This window comes from Ceratotherium simum, chromosome 5, assembly GCF_057802395.1.
Source record: "Ceratotherium simum simum isolate JZ-2026a chromosome 5, ASM5780239v1, whole genome shotgun sequence".
Lineage (NCBI taxonomy): Eukaryota > Metazoa > Chordata > Mammalia > Perissodactyla > Rhinocerotidae > Ceratotherium > Ceratotherium simum.
The window spans coordinates 25,359,167-25,380,809 of NC_141904.1; the positions used below are offsets into that span (position 1 = coordinate 25,359,167).

The following is a 21,643-nucleotide window of genomic DNA, read 5'->3' on the forward strand; positions in this document are numbered from 1 at the left end:
TGTAATATTTATAATGTAATGTAATGTAATGTAAATAATATGTAATGTAGCAATATTATTACAAATCTCCATACATCTAAAACTGAGTTTAAGAAATAGAATTTTACTAATACCATATAATAAAGCACATGGTGGTCCAGCTAGAGACTATATTTTCCAATACGTCTGCCGCTAGCTGTAGTCGTGTAATTACGTGTAGTTTTACAGCACATACATTTCCCTAAACAATATGTTGTTTAGTTTTGCATGTGTGTGAATATTATAAAAATGTCGCCGTGTTGCCTGTGTTCTTCTATTTCTTGCTTTTGTACTCAATATTACATTTCTGAGTTGTTTCTATACTAATAGGTACTATTTCATTCATTTTTCATTTATTCCCTCATAAGTCCGGTTTAATGGAATTTTAATATCCTATGTCATGACTACCACAATTCATGCATTCTTTTGTTTACGGATATTTGGCTTGTTTCTAGTTATACACACAAACACACATGTGTATATTACATACATATGTATATATATGTGTGTATATGCAAATGACAAATATTGCTATCATAATATTTTGTATAGATACATGTATTTATTATTATTTTTTTAATGAGTTTCTCCCTATTATATTTGTGATTTTTTTTCATTAGGGAGTCACAAACCCAGGATCTTTTAAAATTCATTCCTCTGCTTGGGAGATTTTAGATCACCTAAGTGGAATGGTTTTCAACCCCAGCCTTGCATGAGGGTTATATTGTGACTAAAACTTTTCAAAGAAAAAATTTTTTTCTTCCATTTAGAGCCAAGATCAAGATACATTTCTTTGACATTTTCCTTTGAGGGGCCCTTTTTTTAAGACTATAAATTGTTGTTGCTTGATTTGGAAAATCTCAGCTATTAATTAGATTTCTCCACTAAGAAGGAATCGGCTTATTGACTGTCATAAATCTCTAATCTGGCCCATTTTGCAGTTAGCATTGTAATTCCACCTGGCAATTTGATAACCAACTAATATTGCATAAGCAGCCTGCTGGCTTTTCCTACCACATTTCTGTAGACATTATTTTAAAACTCTGGCTGTTTTCGAATTTAAATATATTTAAAATTACTCCCTGATGGGTTAATGATTACATTTTCAGATGCAATTTGTAAGAGTTCTATGCAGAGCAAAAAAATGAACACATGAAGACATGGTCTTAACTTTTAGCAACACGATGAAATGCACTTTGTTCAGCCATGAGTTTCAAAACAAAGTGCCCCTTTTGATGTTCTACTTTGTATTTTTTAATCTGTCTTTAGTGATTCAAGCCTATAGTAATATATCATACTTTATTTCAAACATTCTTTCGAAGTATGAAGCAAAAGGTGAACAATTTAAAAAAATGTAACATCAGATTAGACTTTTGCAGTGAATAAAACATCCTATTTTCTGGTCATTAAAGGCATCCCAGGGTAGAGTGGAAATGGGGGGTGGTTAAAACCCTGGCTTCACATGGTTGCTCCACTCCTGACTAGCTGCTTGATCATATGACATGATATTAGATCTTTCAGTTTTCTCATCTGTAAGTGGAGGATAATAATACTTATCTCACTAAGTACTTAGGAGGATTAATTGAAATTTATTAATACTGAAGCTCTAGAACAGGGCTTAGCACACAGGAGCCATCAATAATAGTTACATGGTTTCCCCAACGTAGCAACCAAACCAAATCACTTTTATGAAGAAGAGGAATCAGACAGCCCTCATAATACTATAGAGGTTTGATGATGAAGCTTAGATAAATAATAGTTTTTAATTTTTTTATTTTGCAATCACTTTAGTATAGATACAGTTTATTTAGGATGAAATTGTATGTTCACCAACTGACCAAATAAGACTAAATGTTTCTTGATGTCATATAATCAATTTATTTATTTCTCTTGGACTATAGCCTTTTGAAAAGAAGTAAAGACATAAAGATGTTGGAAGAAAGCGTGCATAGAGTTTTAAAAACAATTTTTGAGTAAAGAGAGTTTTGCTACGCGGGACATAATGTCTAGACACCACAAACGAATAGATTTGTAAGTTTGAGAACATACAAATTTAAAAATTCTATACTGCGTAAATAAAATCCAAAGTCAAGTAACAAAATGGGAATATTGGCAGCATTTATGACAAGAAAATGGGAATTAGTATACAAAGAGTTCTTACAAGTAATTAGAAAAGTACCAACTTAATTTCAAAACTGGCAAAAATAATATGAATAGACTTCATAAAAATAAATGCAAATGGATAAATATTTAAATGAATGCCCATCCACATGCATCATTTTTAAAAGCAAATTCAAACAATAATATGGCATTTTTCAACTATCAAAATGTTAGGCAACATTTTATGTTTCATAATTTTGATGTGTGTGTGGTGAACAGGCACACCCATTCATTGTTGCTGGGAGTATAAATTGCTGGAATGAAATTTGAACTACGTATATCAAAATTGAAAATGTACATACCCACTGCTAGTAACTTATTTACTGAATGTCTTGGCACAACAATGCAAAGCTCTCTGCACTCAAAAATTTTCATTCCAGGATTATCTACACAGGTTTTTGTTTTTTTTTAATTCTGGATAAATGTTCATGATAGGAAAATAGTAAAATAACTAAGGCTAGTTATATCCTTAACACGGTATACTCTTAGCTATAAAAAGGAATGAGAGAGAACTATAACGTGCATATTTGGAATAATTTACATTATTTTGGTGTGAAAAAAGTAATATGCAAATAGTTTTTATTGTCAACTTCCATTTATGCAAAGAAATAAATATAAATGTGGATATAGCACATGTATTAGATTTTTTTAGGAAAAAAAATCAAGAAAAAAGTTGAGAGAGAATTAGGGGTATAACAGTGGAATAGCAGGAAGGAAGGAGAAAGATTTTTCACTTAATGCTTTTCCGAACTGTTTGAAAGTTTCTCTATACTCATGTATGTTTTACTTTAATTTTAAAAAATTAATGAAGTTAATATGCTAACAAAAATATGTAAATTATAAAGGACTAAAATTAATGTCATTAGGAGCCAGCAAATAATTTTAGGTGTTGAAAAATATGTACTATGTGCTGTTGAAGGGGAACTGTTAAAACTTGACATTCTTGGCGTGAAATGATACATTCATTGATGCTTAATGAGTTTTATTTTCCCCCAGACAAAGCCAAAGGAAGATCAAGAGCAGGGACCCACTTTGACTCAGCCCGGAGACGGAGTCGAGCGGTCCTTTATCACATCTCTGGGCACCTGCAAAGAAGAGAAAAGAACAAACTGAAAATAAATAATGTAGGTGGTATGTGTGTACACTATGAATGCTAGAGTTTCCCCTGGTGGCAATGTTTGATTCACTAAAGAAAGGCTCCAATTACTCGTTTATTGGCTTTCCTAGATCTCTTTCCACTTTGGCTTGTGCTTTTCCATAAAGAACAAACTGAAAAAGGTCAGCAGTCATGAGGCATTTCTGTAGTAAAAGTGCTTAATCATAGTGTTATCACAGCATAGAGATTAGAATATTACTGCAGTGAGTATAATATAGTACTAGCGATGCTGCAAACGGGGACATACTGGTTATGTTTTGTGAACAAGATGATGCAGCCAGTCATATTACACATTCATAGTTTGTTGGTTAAAATCTCTCAAATTTAATTTTAGTTCCATCTATTTTGCACTTTATCTAATTTTGCTTAATGCTTTTATCCAGAGGGACCATGAACAAATCAAAGTCATTATTCCATTTAAAAATTTACATTTTATACAAAACACAGTTGGACATTTCACACTGTGGAATATTGGATTTGAAATTACAGACCATACCTTATACAGTTAGGTAAAAATTTGCACCCTTAGTAAATTATAGTAGGACTACTTTCTGAAACCTGGTGCTTATCTGTTAAAAGCCACAGCAAATAACTGTGCCTGTAAAAGGTGGTTCTTTGCAGAGTTTTACATGACACACATCCTCCAGGATTTCATACTTAATTTCATAATTGGTCCATAGCACTAGGAGACTTCACTGAGAAACCCAGAACTATGTCTGTTTAGTTGTAGATATTCAAAGATAATTTTTCAAATATGGTAATGTCATGAATTTGCATCGTGTAATCCTCAGAATACATGGCTTTGAGGGTGTGTGTGACTGTGGGTGGCAGATATAAGTACTCAGGTTCTAACTTGCCAATGACATTAAAAAGTCATATCAAGCAACCAGAGCTATGTTGGAATCGATCTAAGACCCAAAAGCTCTGGGAGTTGGGGACACAAGGGGATTCTTTGGCATCTTACTTTTTATGTTGAAAGCTCAAGACTACCTAATCTGACATACAAATGCTTTGATACAACAGAGTCCTGCATTAGATATACAAAGCATCTGCTTATCTGATTGTAGTGAACAAAGAAAGATGCATGAGCCCGGGTGTGGAGCGAAATCTGACATGAAAATGCTGCAAACCTGGTTCTGCTTCAATGTGATTTCTCTCTGGAAGCCAGAACAAGCTGTTTTGATCCATTTGTGCTCCAGGAACATCACTCATGCTGGTGCTGATCTGCCACGTACCCCTGTTAAGAGTCACACACTGCTTATGTTGTCCTGACGATATACAGATTTTCTAGGCATACCAGTGCCTTAGTGTCACATTGATTTCCTGAGAGTCCAGGGATACACTTGAAACAGTGCACACCGCTTGATCTATGGATCCTTCCACTGATTCCTATTTACATGTCTCTTCAATTACCAAGTCAGCCATAGTGACAGTAAACAAGTTCTAGGAAGAAACAAAGGTAACCACATCTGGGCTTGAATCAATGCAAGCCAACCAGCAAAGCACCTAATCAAATATTAGCCAGAGATTCTGTAACACTGAAAGCTGACACCGTCTTCTAGACTTCAGTTGAGAATCATTTAAATATGGCAAGTATTAGTGAGCTTTAAAATGTATTTTCTGAACATGCTGTTTTTCCCCTTAGATTCAGTAAAGTACTGAACAGTACTTAAAAATCTGATTTAAAAAATCATAACTCCCACTGCTTAGCTAATTTGCTAAATTGCCATTCATTTAAGAAGTACAAACATCAGAGTGGAGCATTAAAATAATACACAGTAATTCAGGACGAGTAATCAACACAGTGACTCTGACAATACAGGTAACATCTTACTTCTGAAAGCGAAGTGTGGAATCAGGACTGGCCCTGTTCACCATCTCCTTTCAAGGAGAACAGAGTAGAATGGCTAAACGACAGCAGGAAGAGAGAAGGAGGAAGAGGAAGAAATGATCTGGATAGTTTATTGGCTAAACAATCTGTCTTTGGGGAATTCTGGCTATATGAACATTCACACACACACACAAAAGAGTTCTTAACATTTTTGTAACTCTTTGCTATTTACAGATTCCTTTTACTTACATCATATTATTTGATTCTTACAGCAAGCCAGTACTAATGATTTTTATCAGTTCCATTTTAATGAGGGAAAAGAACAACTTACTTAAGATCTCAAAAGGAGAAGCAGCGGATGTGGGCCCCTCCTTGAATCCCCTGACTCAAAGCCACTGTGTTCCTGCCCCTCCCTTGCTGCTTCTCTGATCCAGTTCTGTGGAATAGGCATATATGATTCAACCATGAACAAATTAACTCATCAGGCCATTAGCAAGGTTTGGAAATCAGGATGTAACACCTTTTAGTCTGGGCTCTAACTTTGCCTGGTACGTCTTGGAAAAGGTGTTTAATTTCTGCCTCCCTTGATTTGCTACTCTATTAGATGACATTGGGATGATGCAAGAGTCTCCACCACAAACTGAAAGATCACATGAGAGTCTTGGGAGCTTGAAAGGAGAGTGGTTTAAATGCCTGAATATTACCAGCATGGTAGTGTGCTAGCCATCATTGAGGGCATGCACTATGCTGGAATTACTCGGCATAGTGACTGTAGAAACATTTTCCTATCCCTTTTTTCATTCAGAAGTTAGTTTCAAAGAAATGTTACAAAAATTATTCAGGGCCAGCCCGGTGGCTTAGCAGTTAATTGCTCGCGCTCCGCTGCTGGCGGCCCGGGTTTGGATCCCGGGTGAGCACCGATGCACTGCTTCTCCGGCCATGCTGAGGCCGCTTCCCACATACAGCAACTAGAAGGATGTGCAGCTATGACATACAACTATCTACTGGGGCTTTGGGGGGGAAATAAATAAATAAATAAACTTATACGAAAATTATTTAGGAAACAGTTACCTTAGTTAGGCTTTGGCCTTAACTATTATGTTTCAATAATTCTTAGAGTTTAAACAACTAAAGCATCATTGGCACAAAAGAATATGCTTCAAAATTAATAAATAATATGTAATTAAAATAGAAAATAGTCAGTGTATCATTCTTTAGGCAAATTCCATATGTTGCAGGGTTATAAATGATATGTCTTTTTCTCTTACTTGCTACTTTCCAACTGTAAGAAATTTTCTTCCTTTCCAAAGGTTTTTGATAAAACTTTACAAATACAGTGGTGGGAGGAGAGGAGCATCTATTTTTTTTTTTTTTTTGTGAGGAAGATCAGCCCTGAGCTAGCATCCATGCTAATCCTCCTTTTTTTGCTGAGGAAGACCAGTTCTGAGCTAACATCTATTGCCAATCCTCCTCCTTTTTTTTTTTTTTCCCCAAAGCCCCAGTAGATAGTTGTATGTCATAGTTGCACATCCTTCTAGTTGCTGTATGTGGAACGTGGCCTCAGCATGGCCGGAGAAGTGGTGCGTCGGTGCGCGCCTGGGAGCCGAACCTGGGCCGCCAGCAGCGGAGTGCGTGCACTTAACTGCTAAGCCACGGGGCCGGCCCAGAGGAGCATCTATTTTTTCACTCAGGTGGTTGAGTCAAGATGTATACAAGATCTGAGTTAAAAACTTTTCAAAATTTAAGTCTAATCTGAGATGTATTGGATTCTCAGTATCTTTTAAAATAATTTTAAATAACATGTTTTAAGTAGCCTATAAAAATGAAATAGTGTGATTTATTTTCTGATTTGTGGAGATTACTAATACATTGCTGACCTTTTGCATCAACATCACTAATGCTTCATGTAATTAGAATAATCCGAAGAAAATACTTTGCTTCTTGAGTTTTCCCAGCTCTCATTCCTAGAGCTGGCTTCTCCCTCAAACAAGGTAAAATTTTAATTACTGTAACAAGGTAGGAAAAGACTTATTTGGATAGAAATTGAGATATTCCCCTATGGCTTCTGGTAATATCTTATTGTAGTAAATATTTGAAAAATAAATATATTAGAATCCATCATGTCCTACTCTAAATGGAAGTGCTCAACCTTGAGGGGATTAATACTTATGGACCCTAACTCTCCCTTCTCCTATGCACCAGCCTAAGCTTTGATGAGAATGCCAACACTTATACTTCATTCTCCTCTTCTCAGTTTTATGCCAAAATCTACTATTGGAACTTGTTCCTGGAAACCAGAGAATGAGGCGAAGGTGGCAGGTTAAGTATCAGGGAATTGAATGGAACTTACACGCAGTGGCAGATGGGCATCAAAGAACCATCTGGAAGTAGTGACGCAGTCCCTCACTATGAAATCCTGGTATTATGAGGTGCCTGTGTGGGTTGAGTGAGAATATTAACAGGAAGTAGAAACATGTGTTGGGAATGCCTACCAAGGAGAGATGCAAGATAGGAGGCATTAATATTAAGGTAGCAAAAATATTTGGTCACTGCTAGTCACCAGTAAAGAGCTAAGTTTTCCTCATTGCTCTGAACCTTTCTTGAATCCTCAAGTATTTCAGGAATCCTTGAACATACCACATTAATTTACTCTTCCCTCAGTGGCTGAAACAAGAAGACACAATGTGACCTGCAAGTAACATGTATTCCAGAACTTTTAATTGTTCTGTTTGTTCAACCTAACTTTCAAATTTAAGTATCCATTACCTATCTTGTATTTCACATTAATTGAGGTCAAAGCAAGGTCTGCAAGTATCTGGTCATAGGCTTGTCAAATTTCCACAAGCGCTATTGTTGGGCCTCCCTTTGTCTCATGGCAAGAAGGAGAATTGTTCGTCAATTTGGACTGCTTTCAAAGTGAAGTGCTTTTGTAGTTATAAAAGCTCCAGCTATTCTTCTGCATTTAATCAGCTGCACAGTGAACATTGCCTTTCTCCTCCCATGACTTGAATAATAACACTTAAGTAACCTTTTCTCACTTTGCCATCTTAACAAGGGCTAACCAGTGTCAGAATAAATCCACGTCAACCAAGTTTATGAGATTTGAGTTCCCAATTTGAAACTTCACCAACAACCACAATGCAAAAAAGCAAGTAGTTAGCACAACCTGGTTATATTTTGAAGGAAATGTAAACAGCTGTTTACAATAGAATGTTGATCATATAACTCTATCTTTTGTAGGAAAAAAAAATGGTACCTTTGCTGTCATTAGAAGAATTTCAGGTCAAGTATATTCTTTAGATAATGACTGTTATCTCAAAACAATAAGTATATGCAATGTCCCCATGACAATAGGAATATAAATATATCTTTGTGTTTATAATGCATGTAGGGTTATACTTGCAACTGTGGATGTTTCTGGTGACATTTTGGGTAATAGTCTTTTTATTTTTTAATGAAAAAAAATTGGATTACTCACTTAACATTCATGACTAAACTCTACCTGTTCTTGTTCCTTACAACAAAGATCTCTGCTCCATTTTGATATATACATCTCCACTTTTTGCATCACCAACTTCTAAAAGTCACTTGTGAGATATATTGACCTTGTATGTATAAATGATCCTCCTCACAGAAATGTGCATTTAAGGCTGTGTGATCCTTGTTTCTAATGTTGTGTCTCCCTTCTCTCCTTTTTGTCTTTATCCACAGAACGTTTTTGTAGATAAACCAGCATTTCCGGAGTACAAAGTTTCTGATGCAAAAAAGTCCAAATTCATACTTTTGCATTTTAGCACTTTTAAAGCTGGCTGGGACTGGCTTATTCTGTTGGCGACGTTTTATGTTGCCGTGACTGTACCTTACAATGTTTGCTTTATCGGCAACGATGACCTGTCCACGACTCGGAGCACAACAGTCAGTGACATTGCAGTGGAGATTCTTTTTATTATAGGTAAGAACCAACAGCTGCCTTCCTAGCAGATTTGCATAGGGGAAGTAAGTGTGTTCCAGATTTTTCTGACGCGAATTTGAACTAAGATCCATTTGCATGGGCATGACTCAGTCTCTGATGCAAATTTTGAAGAAGCACATATTTGGATTTCTGGAAATTGCCTCTTCCAGCTCTCTCACTGTTCCTTTATTCAAACAGATCTAAACTGGTGTTCTGTGTTTCTATCCTTATTTTGCCAAAAATGGTCTAAAAAAGGCTTGATGGCTATTTTGTTTGTACTCTCACATCCATCATGATCTTAACTGTGTAAGGTCGGAGATGGGGCTTGGCAAGAACCCATCAGTGGTGTTCAGATAGCAGTCTAATCCTGGCATGGTTCTCCATGCCCTTCCATGCCCTTTTGGCATGTTGATGGCGACTGCCATAGGTGGCCTGGTTGCAGAAGCAAAGAATTACATAAGCCTTCTAGTTAACCGAGAAAAGCAGTGAGTATGTGATTTTAACCAAAGAAGAGGTCCCAAGGGATGTTTGCTAAGCATATTTACTTCTAGAATATTGGGAATCTCAGTTGAAGCTGTTTTTGCTCCACGCTTGTAAACCTTTTCCTATTTTCTTGGCCTTTAAATCTTCATCTTGTTAGGCCAAAGCCTAGCTCTTTCTTGCTCATTCTAGGACAGATTCTAGATCTCCATTAAAGCTTAGATTGACTCCCTGTCCAGTTCTTGACCTGGTTATGGTGATATACGGCAACATCTTAACTGTAAAGATAAGAGAATGTTTTGAAAATGTTTTCGAGCAGGTAAGTGAATAAAGGAATAAGAAATGGATCTTAAAAGTTCAAAGAAAAGGAAATAAATACATGAGACAGACCAAAACCTGTTTCAATGGTGCTGGTACTTTTTTCTCTGTGAAGCTGGTAAAGCTTTGGGGCCAGAGTGAGTTCTTTAGCTGAATGTCAGTACATGTTTGCTCTGCGTGAGTTTGTATGCTCTTGGTGTGGCTTTGGCATCACTATTAACATTGCAACTACAGGGACACCCCTCAGAGATATGTTAGGACCCCTGTTCCCACCCCAAACATGGTGGCTGTAGTATGTTTAGGCCACTAGATGGCAATGTTGTCTAGTTAGGTAGCTTGGAAAAGCTACAAACTCAAGAAAATTTGTCTTTGTTTTTTTTAAAATTAAACTATTCTTTATTGGAAAGGTATAACAATAAAGGGATATTAAATCACTATTAAATGGAAAATAACATTCCAGTTTGAAAAACAATTTAAAAGGAAAATCGTAGACAAATTGGTGTGTCCATATGCCAATCCATTATAGTTTTATATCCTTTGCTAACCTTTAGTGCCGTCTCCCCCCCAACCATGGCATACACATAAATTAGCACCCTAAAGACTCCTTGTGACCTCATCAAAGTTCTCAAAAACTTGGGAAGTCATTCAACATGTCTGAGCCTGAGTATCTGCTTAACAAATATTTTTTCTTATTATTATTACTATTATTATTGTTATTTACAACTCTGTCATAGGGCCAAGGTTATATCTTGAACTTTCTTTTCAGCTCTTCTTGGTTCTTAGATATTTGAAATTCCAAGGGCTTAGAAGCCACTTCTGGTACTCCATGTTCATTGGCAGATGATGACTTGTTTACACTCAGGACAAGTGACACCTGTGAGAAAGATATTTTGTACTAAACCAATAGAGTCTGGCTTGCCCCCTTTCCCCTACACCAGCATAGTTGCCCCAGAATCTTCTGTGTTCTTTCTTACTGTCATTACTACTGTGCTCCAGGCGGCAAGATGTTTCTCTATGTAGGCAATACCCATCCCTTACTAGTTGCATGACAAAGGAATGGAAACGCCCTCCTGTTTTTATGCATTTTACCTTCTACAAAGATTACTTTAGAACTTGAGATTTTGGTCTGCTAACAGTTTTGGTATGATTCCTGCCTCGAATCTCTTGTTGACCTATTTTTATAAGCAGTAAAACCTTCCTTGCTCTTTCCTACTACTATCTTCCTGCTCTTTCATCTTTTAAATGAGTTTAAATGTATCTACAACTTATTATAACATATTTGGAAAAATAGCTTAAACTAATATTTCTCGAAGTATGTTTCCCAGAAACTTTATGTATGAAATATTTCACAAAAGTGGCCTAAAAATGATCATTGAGAAATAAGTCAAAATACTAGGAATAAAAAAGTGTATTGCCTATAATATTGTATTTTTACAATACTAAGGCAACATTTGTACCATTTAATATTTATTAAATGGGTATGTGTGGTAATGTGGTAATGTGTGGTAACATATTTAACATACTGTTTATTTTCTATTTCTAGAATAGTGTTATTAAATTGACATTTTATAATCAACCGGGTCAGAATTGTTAAAAAGTAGTTTAAAAGAAGGTTTGGGAAGGAAAGGTTTTCATATAGCTAAACGATGCTTTTAAAATATTTTGTGATTTGTACTACTCTATATAAATGTAAGGCAATGTGATTATTTTCTAGATGGGGAAAAATTAAATGTTCCATGAAAAAAGAATGTATAGTCAAAATGAAAGTTGGGAGATAATATGTCTCTTTTGGAGATGCAAAATAGGCTTTAGCATTATAAATCCTCTGAGAAATTCAGTCATAAAGAAATCAGTTTAACTCTGATTAATCCAGCACCTCCTAAAGTTATTTTTACCTCAGAACTCATTGCCCCCCAGACCACTTAGTATACTCTTTTGGGAAGACTGACTTAAAAACATTCTTCCCTGATGGATTCACCATAAAGAAAGTATCTGAGTGCAATTATGCTAGTCAAAATATAACTATCAATGGTGAGCTTGACTCTTTCCTAACTACTCTCTTCCTCTTAAGTTACAAAGTGAGTATAAAATTCCTTTTAGTTGGAAAACCATCATGCATTAACTTAGCTGCTGATTCAAAGCCATACAGAAACTTAAAATGAGAAGTGACCTAAAAAAGAAAAAAAAAAAGAGAGTGACCTACTAGTAATTAATCCGATCCAATCTTTCTTACTTTATAGTTGGGGAAATTGAGTCCTGGTGATTTGCCCAAGCCTCCATGACTAACTGATGGCAGACTCAGGTCTCCTGGGTGTTGGATCAGGCTTTTTAAGAGTTTACAATCAATATGATTCCATTTTCTGAAAAATTCCACTCAATTTGCTTTCCTTTATTTATAACAAGGAGACAGAAAATGAGAGAAAGAAGTGCCAACTTCCTTCTCTTTCTTCCATGAATGCAGAAACTGATAGTTTGAATCTCTGAAATCTTGGTGGTAAAAACTGTAGTATACCCATAGGTCCAACAATCACTTCCCCCAGTTCCTTACTAAAATACCAAAGAACCCACTTTTTTGCAGGCAACAGTATGCCCAGACCCAGGGAAATTAATTATGACTGTTCTAAGCCAGTGGTATTTCCATTACCCTTAGCCAGTTTCAGATGTAGGGTTAATTATGTGACCAGTTCTATCCAATAGGATACAAAAAGATAGTTTCTGAGGACTTCTTGGAAATCTCTTTTTTTTCCCCTGAAAAAAGAAGAGAGACATGTGAGGGAAAAATACTTGTGTCCCTATTCCTTCTTTTCCCAGGATTTGTGGATGGGAGGATATGATGTGTGTACCTATCACAGCCATCCTTAATTGTTGGGAAAAACATAGGAAAGAAGATATGGATGGCAGAGCAGAAAGTTGAGATATTGCACCTCTGAAGTCCTTATCGGGTGATATAGTAATGCTATCATTATGGGAGCCACTGTTAATTGGATATTCTGTTACTGATAGCTATATCATTCTAAAAAAAAAAAAAATACCACTCTAGCATCTGTGACCCCTTCACTGAGCTATTTCTGAGGTTCTAAGATATATCCTTTCCAAAGAAACAGAATGCTTTTTCTTCTTTCCTGTAATTCCACTGTAAGCCTATCTAGGAAGTGGTTTGCACATGCTTCTTATCTGCTGTTATAACCGCAAAGGCTTAGAATCATTGGCTATGCCATGAAGCTATAACTCTGATTGACTTGGTCTGTCTAAGAACTCCTCAGAAGGTTAAAGGTCAAAGGAAACATGGTATGCAATTGTATTTTCTCTTTACATTTACCTCAGTCACAAAAGGGCAGTTGAGAGTCGTGTGGGATAAAGAGCAATCCTACATTGTGTAGACCATTCTGTCCAGGACTGAACATCTAGCATTCTTACCCGCTACCCACCAGCATTGCTCCTCAATTATTAGGAAAACCCCAAACACCCCATACATATTTGGAAGGCACTTTTTTCTTTTATTTTTAAGGTTATACTCTGTGTCCATTTAGGTAGTTCTAGTTCAGTTCTCAGTAGGGACAGTATCACATGTAGGGAACATTTTAGAAATATGTGAGTTTGACTTTAATTCATTAATCAGCGTTACCATCACTTGGTAACGCTGATTAATTTAGCATTTATTTAGTGCTTTCAGATCACATTTTACATATTTACAAGTGATTTCACCCCAACTAATGAACAGAATTCGTATAAGTGCAGTATTTCTTATGAGCACATTTCTATATTTTCATCATGCTGATTATTTCTTTTTCCTTTTGTCTATAATGCTTTATTAATCAATGCTTCTATTCACTTACATGTCACCAAATTTTTCTATCTCAGGATCTTTATTTCATTATATCATTTAATTTTCATTTTAATCTTGTGACATAATTAAGGCAGGTATATCTGTTTATACACAGGAGGGAAAGGGGGAAAACGAGTAAGCAGTTTATCCAAAATCTAGCCAATTACTGACCAAGCTAGGACTAAAACCCTAAACCCATTTGCAAAATGGGCAAAATAGTAGCATTTTTGTGAGGATTTAGTGAGGTAATTGTATCAAGAAATAAGCTCACTCACTGTTCAATCAGTAGTGATGAGTATCACCAATAATGTCACCAAGCCCATATCTCTTCAATTTGTTTTAAAATCCACTATTTTCAGAAAATCAGCACTCTTTAATACACTTTGAAAATCCAACTAATCACGAGAATAAGGTAGACCAGAACATTCCACATCCCTTAGCTTTCAGGAACACAAGTGTCTGGGGACTCGTTACCGTTTAAAGGATCTAAGGCTTTTACAACTACTTCTACAGACTCGGCTCAGCATCCTTTTAGAAAAGCCAAGAGAAGATCTCTTAAATACCATCATCTTACATCTACCTAAGTCAGGCATTCTTTATCTGCAGCAATCTGGGGCCTGGCATGCATTGAATGATTCCAAACAATGTTAGAGGCAATTATTCCAGTGTCTTTTCCCATCCAATCTTTCATCAGCACTTCTAAGAACAAGGAAATGAGCTGATCTGCATTTCTGCTCCTCCTCCTTTTTTCTGCCCAGCTCTGATGAAGCCTGAAAGGCACAAGCTAGGCTTCCAGTAAGACAATCTGGGAGGAAGTCATTAGATAAGGCTTAATCACCAGCTTTACAGTAACTGAGACTTATCTCTATTCAACAACTTCATAATTTTATTGGATCTGTGTTCAATTTCTAATAGTATTTTTAAATACACGTTTGTTTTGTAAAACTTCTCCCAAAATCCCCTCTTCATTGTGCACAGTCTTTATAAATATGCCTTTTCCCATATAACATGGAACTGAGTAATGTTCTTAAACCATTCAACTCCAGTTCATTACTCTCCAGTAGAAACTCAAGCCTCAGAAGTACTTTAATTCTTTCAGCATTCTTGGGTGTCTTTTCCTGTTAGGGCAAAATATATAAATCTCGGTGGAACCTGAAAGAGTATAGACATTTTATGTCTATTTCATTGTACAGGCAAACCTCAACTTATAGTCATTTTCCTGAAAAATGCAAACAAAGATATGTCATTTTGCCCCTTGGCTTAATGACTAAAATTGAAGGTACAGACTTGGAAACTGGAGGGAAAGGCTTCTAACAATAAATGAAGTTGAAATTTCATGCTGATGAGGAATTAAAATAAGTTTTACCGCTGAATGATTTGGGCATCCGGGATTCCCGGACTACATCTTTAGAAGCTTTAATAAGTTAGCATTCATTTATCTCTCAGTATTAGAGTCCCTCCCTCCCCCCCTCTCTTCCTCTGTCAGTCCTATTCTTTCTCCCCTACCACTCACTTACTCACATTCTCCCTTCTAGTCTCACTCAGCCTTTCCAACATAGGGTGGCAATGGAAGCCCACACAGCCACACACCCCCATATCTGCACACATGCACCCCCACAACCCAAAGCCTTAAATATGTTGAGGAGACTCTTTGCAGTTATTCCATTTAGCCATTCACACTGATCTTGAATTGAGTAATAGGGTCTCTTACCAACAGTAACTCAAGATGGCACTCAGAAGCATAGCTCAGATTTCATCCTTGTTCCAAGTGGCCATTTTTAACCAACCATGGGAGTATTTCCAGGGCCTACATTCCCAGATAATACATTAGGAGTATCAAATAAATGGAATGTATTGTATTGAGCATTATCAACAAGAAATGAATCAGGCCAATTTGGTTACTGACCAGCTATTTTCTGTTGAATAAATCTAAGCCTGAGGATGTAGCAATAATTAAACAAGAAACAGAAAACTACCCTGCCGCTTCAGATTCCCAGAGAAATGTAATATATCCAGTGTCTTATCTCCAAAGTGAAGAGATTTTACATGTCAGAATGCCATGGGGGAAAAAGAGAGTGCATTGAAAACTAAGGTACTATTTTCATTATTGCTATTAAGAGCTCCCAAATAAGTTGGCTTAAAAGTACCTATTTAAGCAAAGATTAAAGCTGCATTTATTTTGCAAATAAACTATCGGTTTAATTATTGCTTCTTTAGGCTTTTCAGAATTCCCCCTGGGAAGATGAAGCACTATGATAAATCAACTATTGAGCGGATACCCAAGATACCTGACCACCGTATTTTCCTTAATCACGTGAAACTGCAAAGCAGAGTGTTTCTTCATTTGATGGGTTCAAAAATAGCAATTAATATTTTCCATAGGCTAGAATAATAGGTTTATGTTTGATTATAAAAAGTACTTTATTCACCATCATTTCCTATTAGACAGGCACGTAGATTTTTTTTTTTTTTTTTTTTTTTTAAAGATTTTATTTATTTATTTTTTCCCCCCAAAGCCCCAGTAGATAGTTGTATGTCATAGCTGCACATCCTTCTAGTTGCTGTATGTGGGACGCGGCCTCAGCATGGCCAGAGAAGCAGCGCGTCGGTGCGAGCCCGGGATCCGAACCCGGGCCGCCAGCAGTGGAGCGCGCTCACTTAACCACCAAGCCACGGGGCCGGCCCAGGCACGTAGATTTTTGGAAATAGTCCTACCAATTCTTGCTATGAAGAAAATCATACACAATGACAATGTTCTAACAAACCAACAAATTACATTTTAAAGACATTTTCTTTTGATTAGTTTAATTTCTCCTCTGTGGAGATATGCTAATTATATAAACCTTAAAATAGAAACAATGGAGAACAAATGGCCTTCAGTCACACCCATTCCCACACACTCACAGCTTCCATGTTAAATCTTTCTGGTTGTTTTTTTTTCTATTTCTTTTCATACGATTGAGATCATAGTCTATGCAAATTTTGATGCCTTTTTTTCATATAACACTTTAATATAAATATTTCTCTGTGTTTTATAAATGTTTATAAACATTCAATAGTTGTATGATATCCCAACATGTAAATGAACCATTCTGTTTACTTAACCATGTCTTAATTGTTACACATTTAAGATGATTTTTATTTTTTTGCCACTTATATAAAAAAAAGTAATGAACATCTCTGTGCAAAATATATTTATTCACTAACTAAACTGATATATATTGAATGCCTCTTGTTTGCCATGCACTGTTTTAGATGTTGGAGATAGAAAAGCAATGAAACAAGCAAGAGATCCTTCCCCTCATGGGATTTATATTCTAATAGGGGACAAACAAGAAACAAAACAAATAAACAAAACATATAGCACATCAGATAGTGGTGAGTTGCATGGAGAAAAATAAAGCAGAGAAGGGGGAAGGAATGGGCTGCAATTTTAAATGAAGTGGTTGGGGTAGTCGGTTGAGAATACAACATTTAAATAAAGACATAAAGGAAACAATCATCTCTGTGTCTTGATAAACATTCCAAACAAAGAGAACATCAAATTCGAAAGACCCGGGGCCCGCCCCGTGGCTTAGCGGTTAAGTGCGTGTGCTCCGCTACTAGCGGCCCCGGTTCGGATCACGGGCACGCACCGACGCACCACATCTTCGGCCATGCCAAGGCCGCGTCCCACATACAGCAGCTAGAAGGATGTGCAACTATGACATACAACTATCTACTGGGGCTTTGGGGAAAAAAAAGGAGGAGGATTGGCAATAGATGTTAGCTCAGAGCCGGTCTTCCTCAGCAAAAAGAGGAGGATTAGCACGGATGTTAGCTCAGGGCTGATTTTCCTCACAAAAAAAAAAAAAAATGCAAACGACCCTACTCCTACACTTAGAATTATGTTAAGGAGTGGAATTATTGGGCCAAAGAATATTAATATATACAGCTTATAACATTTTCAAAGTTTTATTTTTTTTTATTTTTTTTTTTTTGTGAGGAGATCAGCCCTGTGCTAACATCCGCCAATCCTCCTCTTTTTTTGCTGAGGAAGACGGCCCTGGGCTAACATCTGTGCCCATCTTCCTCCACTTTATATGGGACGCCGCCACAGCATGGCCTGACAAGCAGTGCGTCGGTGCGCGCCCGGGATCCGAACCAGCGAACCCCGGGCCGCCGCAGCGGAGCGCGCGCACTTAACCGCTTGCGCCACCGGGCCGGCCCCTCAAAGTTTTATTTTTTAATCACATTATCCTTACAACATTTACTGGTCAGTAAAGCTCTAGCTGAAATGCAATTTTTTCCTGCTAATATTTTTTATAGTCATAGCCATTGTGAGAAGTTCTAGGTGCATGTTGCTTTCTGAATTTTTTAAAATACTATACAGTCATTTCATTTAATGGAGTAATTTAGATAAAAAAAAGTGTTATCAATATTGTATTATTGTTATTTATTCCTTTTTTTTCCTTAGGAAATTAGATATATGTGCAAAATAGAGTTATATTTGCCTGACAAGCACCAAGCTTATTTCACAATGTACCTGAATTATGTTTAAATCTGAAACATTTGTGAGATGGCAAATTTGGAGGAAAATTTTCTTAGCACACATTCAAGAACGATGCTGCCCTGCGACTTACATATTACTGTAAAAAGACAACGAGAAGGAACACGTGCTCATAAAATATGAAATAATAGCGCTATTTTGAACAAGACAAGGAGATTAAGAACGGAATATTACTAAATTTAGAAACCCAGAAGAAAATTATGAGTTCTTGATTTAGAAACTTATTGCAGAATAATGAGGGTTTTTTTCCATTTGCCTCTGACCAAACATGAACTCTGCTACGTCATTCTCTCCTTTTCCCACTTTTTCAAGCATGTTTTCTTCCTCTATATAAAAAAACTATATTCTCTAAGTAAAAATGGCATTATTTAGGTGGCTTGTATTTCCCATTTCAATCCACGCATTTAGCATTTGCCATTGGAATAATCTCTTCTCCTGTTACTCCAATTGTTTTAAGATAAATAAATATATAAATAATTTAAAAAACCAAATATATATTGAATATGTTGAGAAGTTGTTTAAATATTTTAGATAACAGAAAACATTATGGTCACCTGGGTCTAGATATAATTCATTATGTGTTATTCAATTCATTAAATATTTGTTGAGGACCAATATGATGTCACCCAAGCGATTGCACATGGCAATTCCTCAACATAGCATAGAAGACTCTTCATGGTCTGGACTCTGTATCTCTATCCTTTTATCTATTACAACTTCCTCCTCCTTCTGGAGGCTCCAGTCATACTGGACCATTTGTAGTTCTTCAACTGTGTCGTTCCTCGCATCCTTTCTATTTTCTACTCTCAGAAAAAACTCGAAATCCTGTATGGTCCACCTCCTAATCGTCTATTGATACATCCTCTCTTCTTATTCTCATTGCCACTACTTTAGTTCTGGTCACCATCAGCTCTGACTGGATTGCTCCACCCCCTGAGTAACTTCCTTCCCTGCCCACACTCTTAGGATCTATTTACTATGCTAGAGCCAGGTTTTAATTATTGTTGGGTTTTTTTTCCCCCCAGGAAAGATTTACCCTGAGCTAACATCTGTTGCCAATCTTCCTCTCTCTCTTTTTCTTTCCTACCCAAAGCCCCAGTACATAGTTGTATATTCTAGTTGTAAGTCCTTCTAGTTCTTCTATGTGAGCTGCCTCCACAGCGTGGCTACTGACAGACAAGTGGTGTGGTTCCACTCCCAGGAACTGAATCTGGGATGCTGAAGTGGAATGTGCCAAACTTTAACCACTAGACCATCAGAGCTGGCTCCTTGTTATTGTTATTTTATATAATGTATATCCGATTGTGTCATCTCACCACTTAAAGCCCTTCAATCAATTCCTATTCTTGAACTTTAAAAAAATGTGTACTTGCCACCTCCATCCTCTTCCCCTTTGCCTTACTAACTCTTATTCATTCTTTAAGACACAGCTCACTTGTTATCTCCCACCTGTCTGTCCCAAATTGGTGTTAGCTATTCCTTCTTGGTGTTCCCGGGGGACTCATCACACAATTTTATAATTTCCTGTTTCACTTACCTATATCTCCTGCTAAACTGTAATTTCTTTGAATGCAGGAATAGAGTATTAATCATTTTTGTACTCCCAGAATCTAGCCAATACACATACATATAAGGTGATCAATAAATACTGGTTGAGTAAATAGATGAGGGGCAATTATTACTAGTTCCATTTTACTTAAACAGAAATTGGAACTTAGAAAATGTAAAGAACTTTCCAAAGGACACACTGCTACTAAATGGGAGAATTGAAATTGGAATGCAGTTATATTTTATTTTTATGCCAATGTTCATCACAAAGGATCGTGACATTTTATCATATCAGCACATCTAACTGAACTAAGATTAGAATTTTAAAGAAGAATATCCAAAAAAGTACACATTTTAAACTTGCTGATTGGTGCTCACAGCATGATTATTATTGTGGTTTCCTTGGAAATCAGTAACTTTAGTAGTATTCCTCTGAGGACCTTCAAAATAGTGTCATTTAAATTGGATAATCCAAAAAATATAATGGGGGGCCGGCCCTTTTGGCTTAGCGGTTGAGTACACACGCTCCGCTACTGGTGGCCTGGGTTGGGATCCCGGGCACGCATGGCCGAACCACTTCTCCGGCCATGCTGAGGCAGTGTCCCACATACAGCAACTAGAAGGATGTGCATCTATGACATACAACTATTTACTGGGGCTTTGGGGAGAAAATGGGAAAAAAGAAAAAAGGAAGAGGATTGGCAATATATGTTAGCTCGGGGCTGGTCTTCCTTAGCGAAAAAAAAAGAGGAGGATTGGCATGGATGTTAGATCAGGGCTGATCTTCCTCACAAAAAAAATATATACTTATAATGGGAAGTATGGAAAGACTCAAAATACACTGGAGTGGAAAAAGTTTAGGATACTGAACAAGAAGCAATTCTCAGTCACTTTTTTGGGGAGACCAATAGTGAACAAAGAGATATCCAAAATTAATGACTTTTCAAACAAAAAAGTGTGAAGACCTAAAAAGATCATTCCACAGGTGTACAGCAAGACTGTGCACATACAAGACAAGGCATAAGAATGCACAACCATAAAAGTGAATGGAAAAGGGTGGATGGAATGTTACCTCCTGTGCATGAGTTGATAGAAGTTAAGGTCTAGAACGTAAGTTGTATAAATTTGATGAACCAGAAAGAAATTGCAGGGAGGTTAACAGCTATAGCAGCCAATGTAGATTTTTGTTTTCTTTCAAAGAATGGAAACCAAGAGATGTTAGTGGCAGAGAGGTAATGAAGAGGTGATATTTCATGTTCGTTGTGCTGAAACAGGTTTCTTCTGTATAATACACTCCCGCATTGGAATCCTTCTGGTGGTACACACACACACACACACGTTTTAGGTTCCTATCAGGGCACTGAGTGGATTTATGCACACATGTTGGGTAGATGAGGAGGGCTGGTTAATTGCAGGTCATCTGACTGTTGCCTGAGAGCTTAATAGTTCAAGGATGATTACTTTTCTTTTTATGGGACATACTTATACTAAAGAATTATTCATTCTTTGTCTGAAATTCAAAGTTAACTGGCTGTCCTCTATTTAATTTGCTAAACCTGGCAAGTATATACAAGAGTGACCTCAATGGATCATATTAATGCCTTGGTTCTAGCAAGCAACAGCAGGAGGTTGAGGCTCAAGAGCAGCTACATGAACGGTTTATGTTGAAGTGACACTGACCAATTTTTGACTAGGGATTGCAAAGGAAAAATCACTACTTAGGAGAACTGCCATCCTTAGTAGAGGCTAGAGAACTGGGTGAGTCCCTTGCCCATAATGATAAAAGGTCACATTTTGATTGTACT

At 36.8% G+C, this 21,643-nt stretch overlaps 1 protein-coding gene across 1 annotated transcript in view; it reads left to right on the top strand.

Annotated features, from left to right (window-relative positions):
• The window catches only part of KCNH8 (potassium voltage-gated channel subfamily H member 8), a 369,427-nt gene that overhangs the window by 201,489 nt on the left and 146,295 nt on the right, over positions 1–21,643 (top strand). The window contains exons 4-5 of the mRNA XM_004419411.3: positions 3,175–3,302; positions 8,877–9,117. Coding sequence (XP_004419468.1) covers positions 3,175–3,302; positions 8,877–9,117 — 369 coding nt within the window. The remainder of the gene's footprint in view (positions 1–3,174; positions 3,303–8,876; positions 9,118–21,643) is intronic.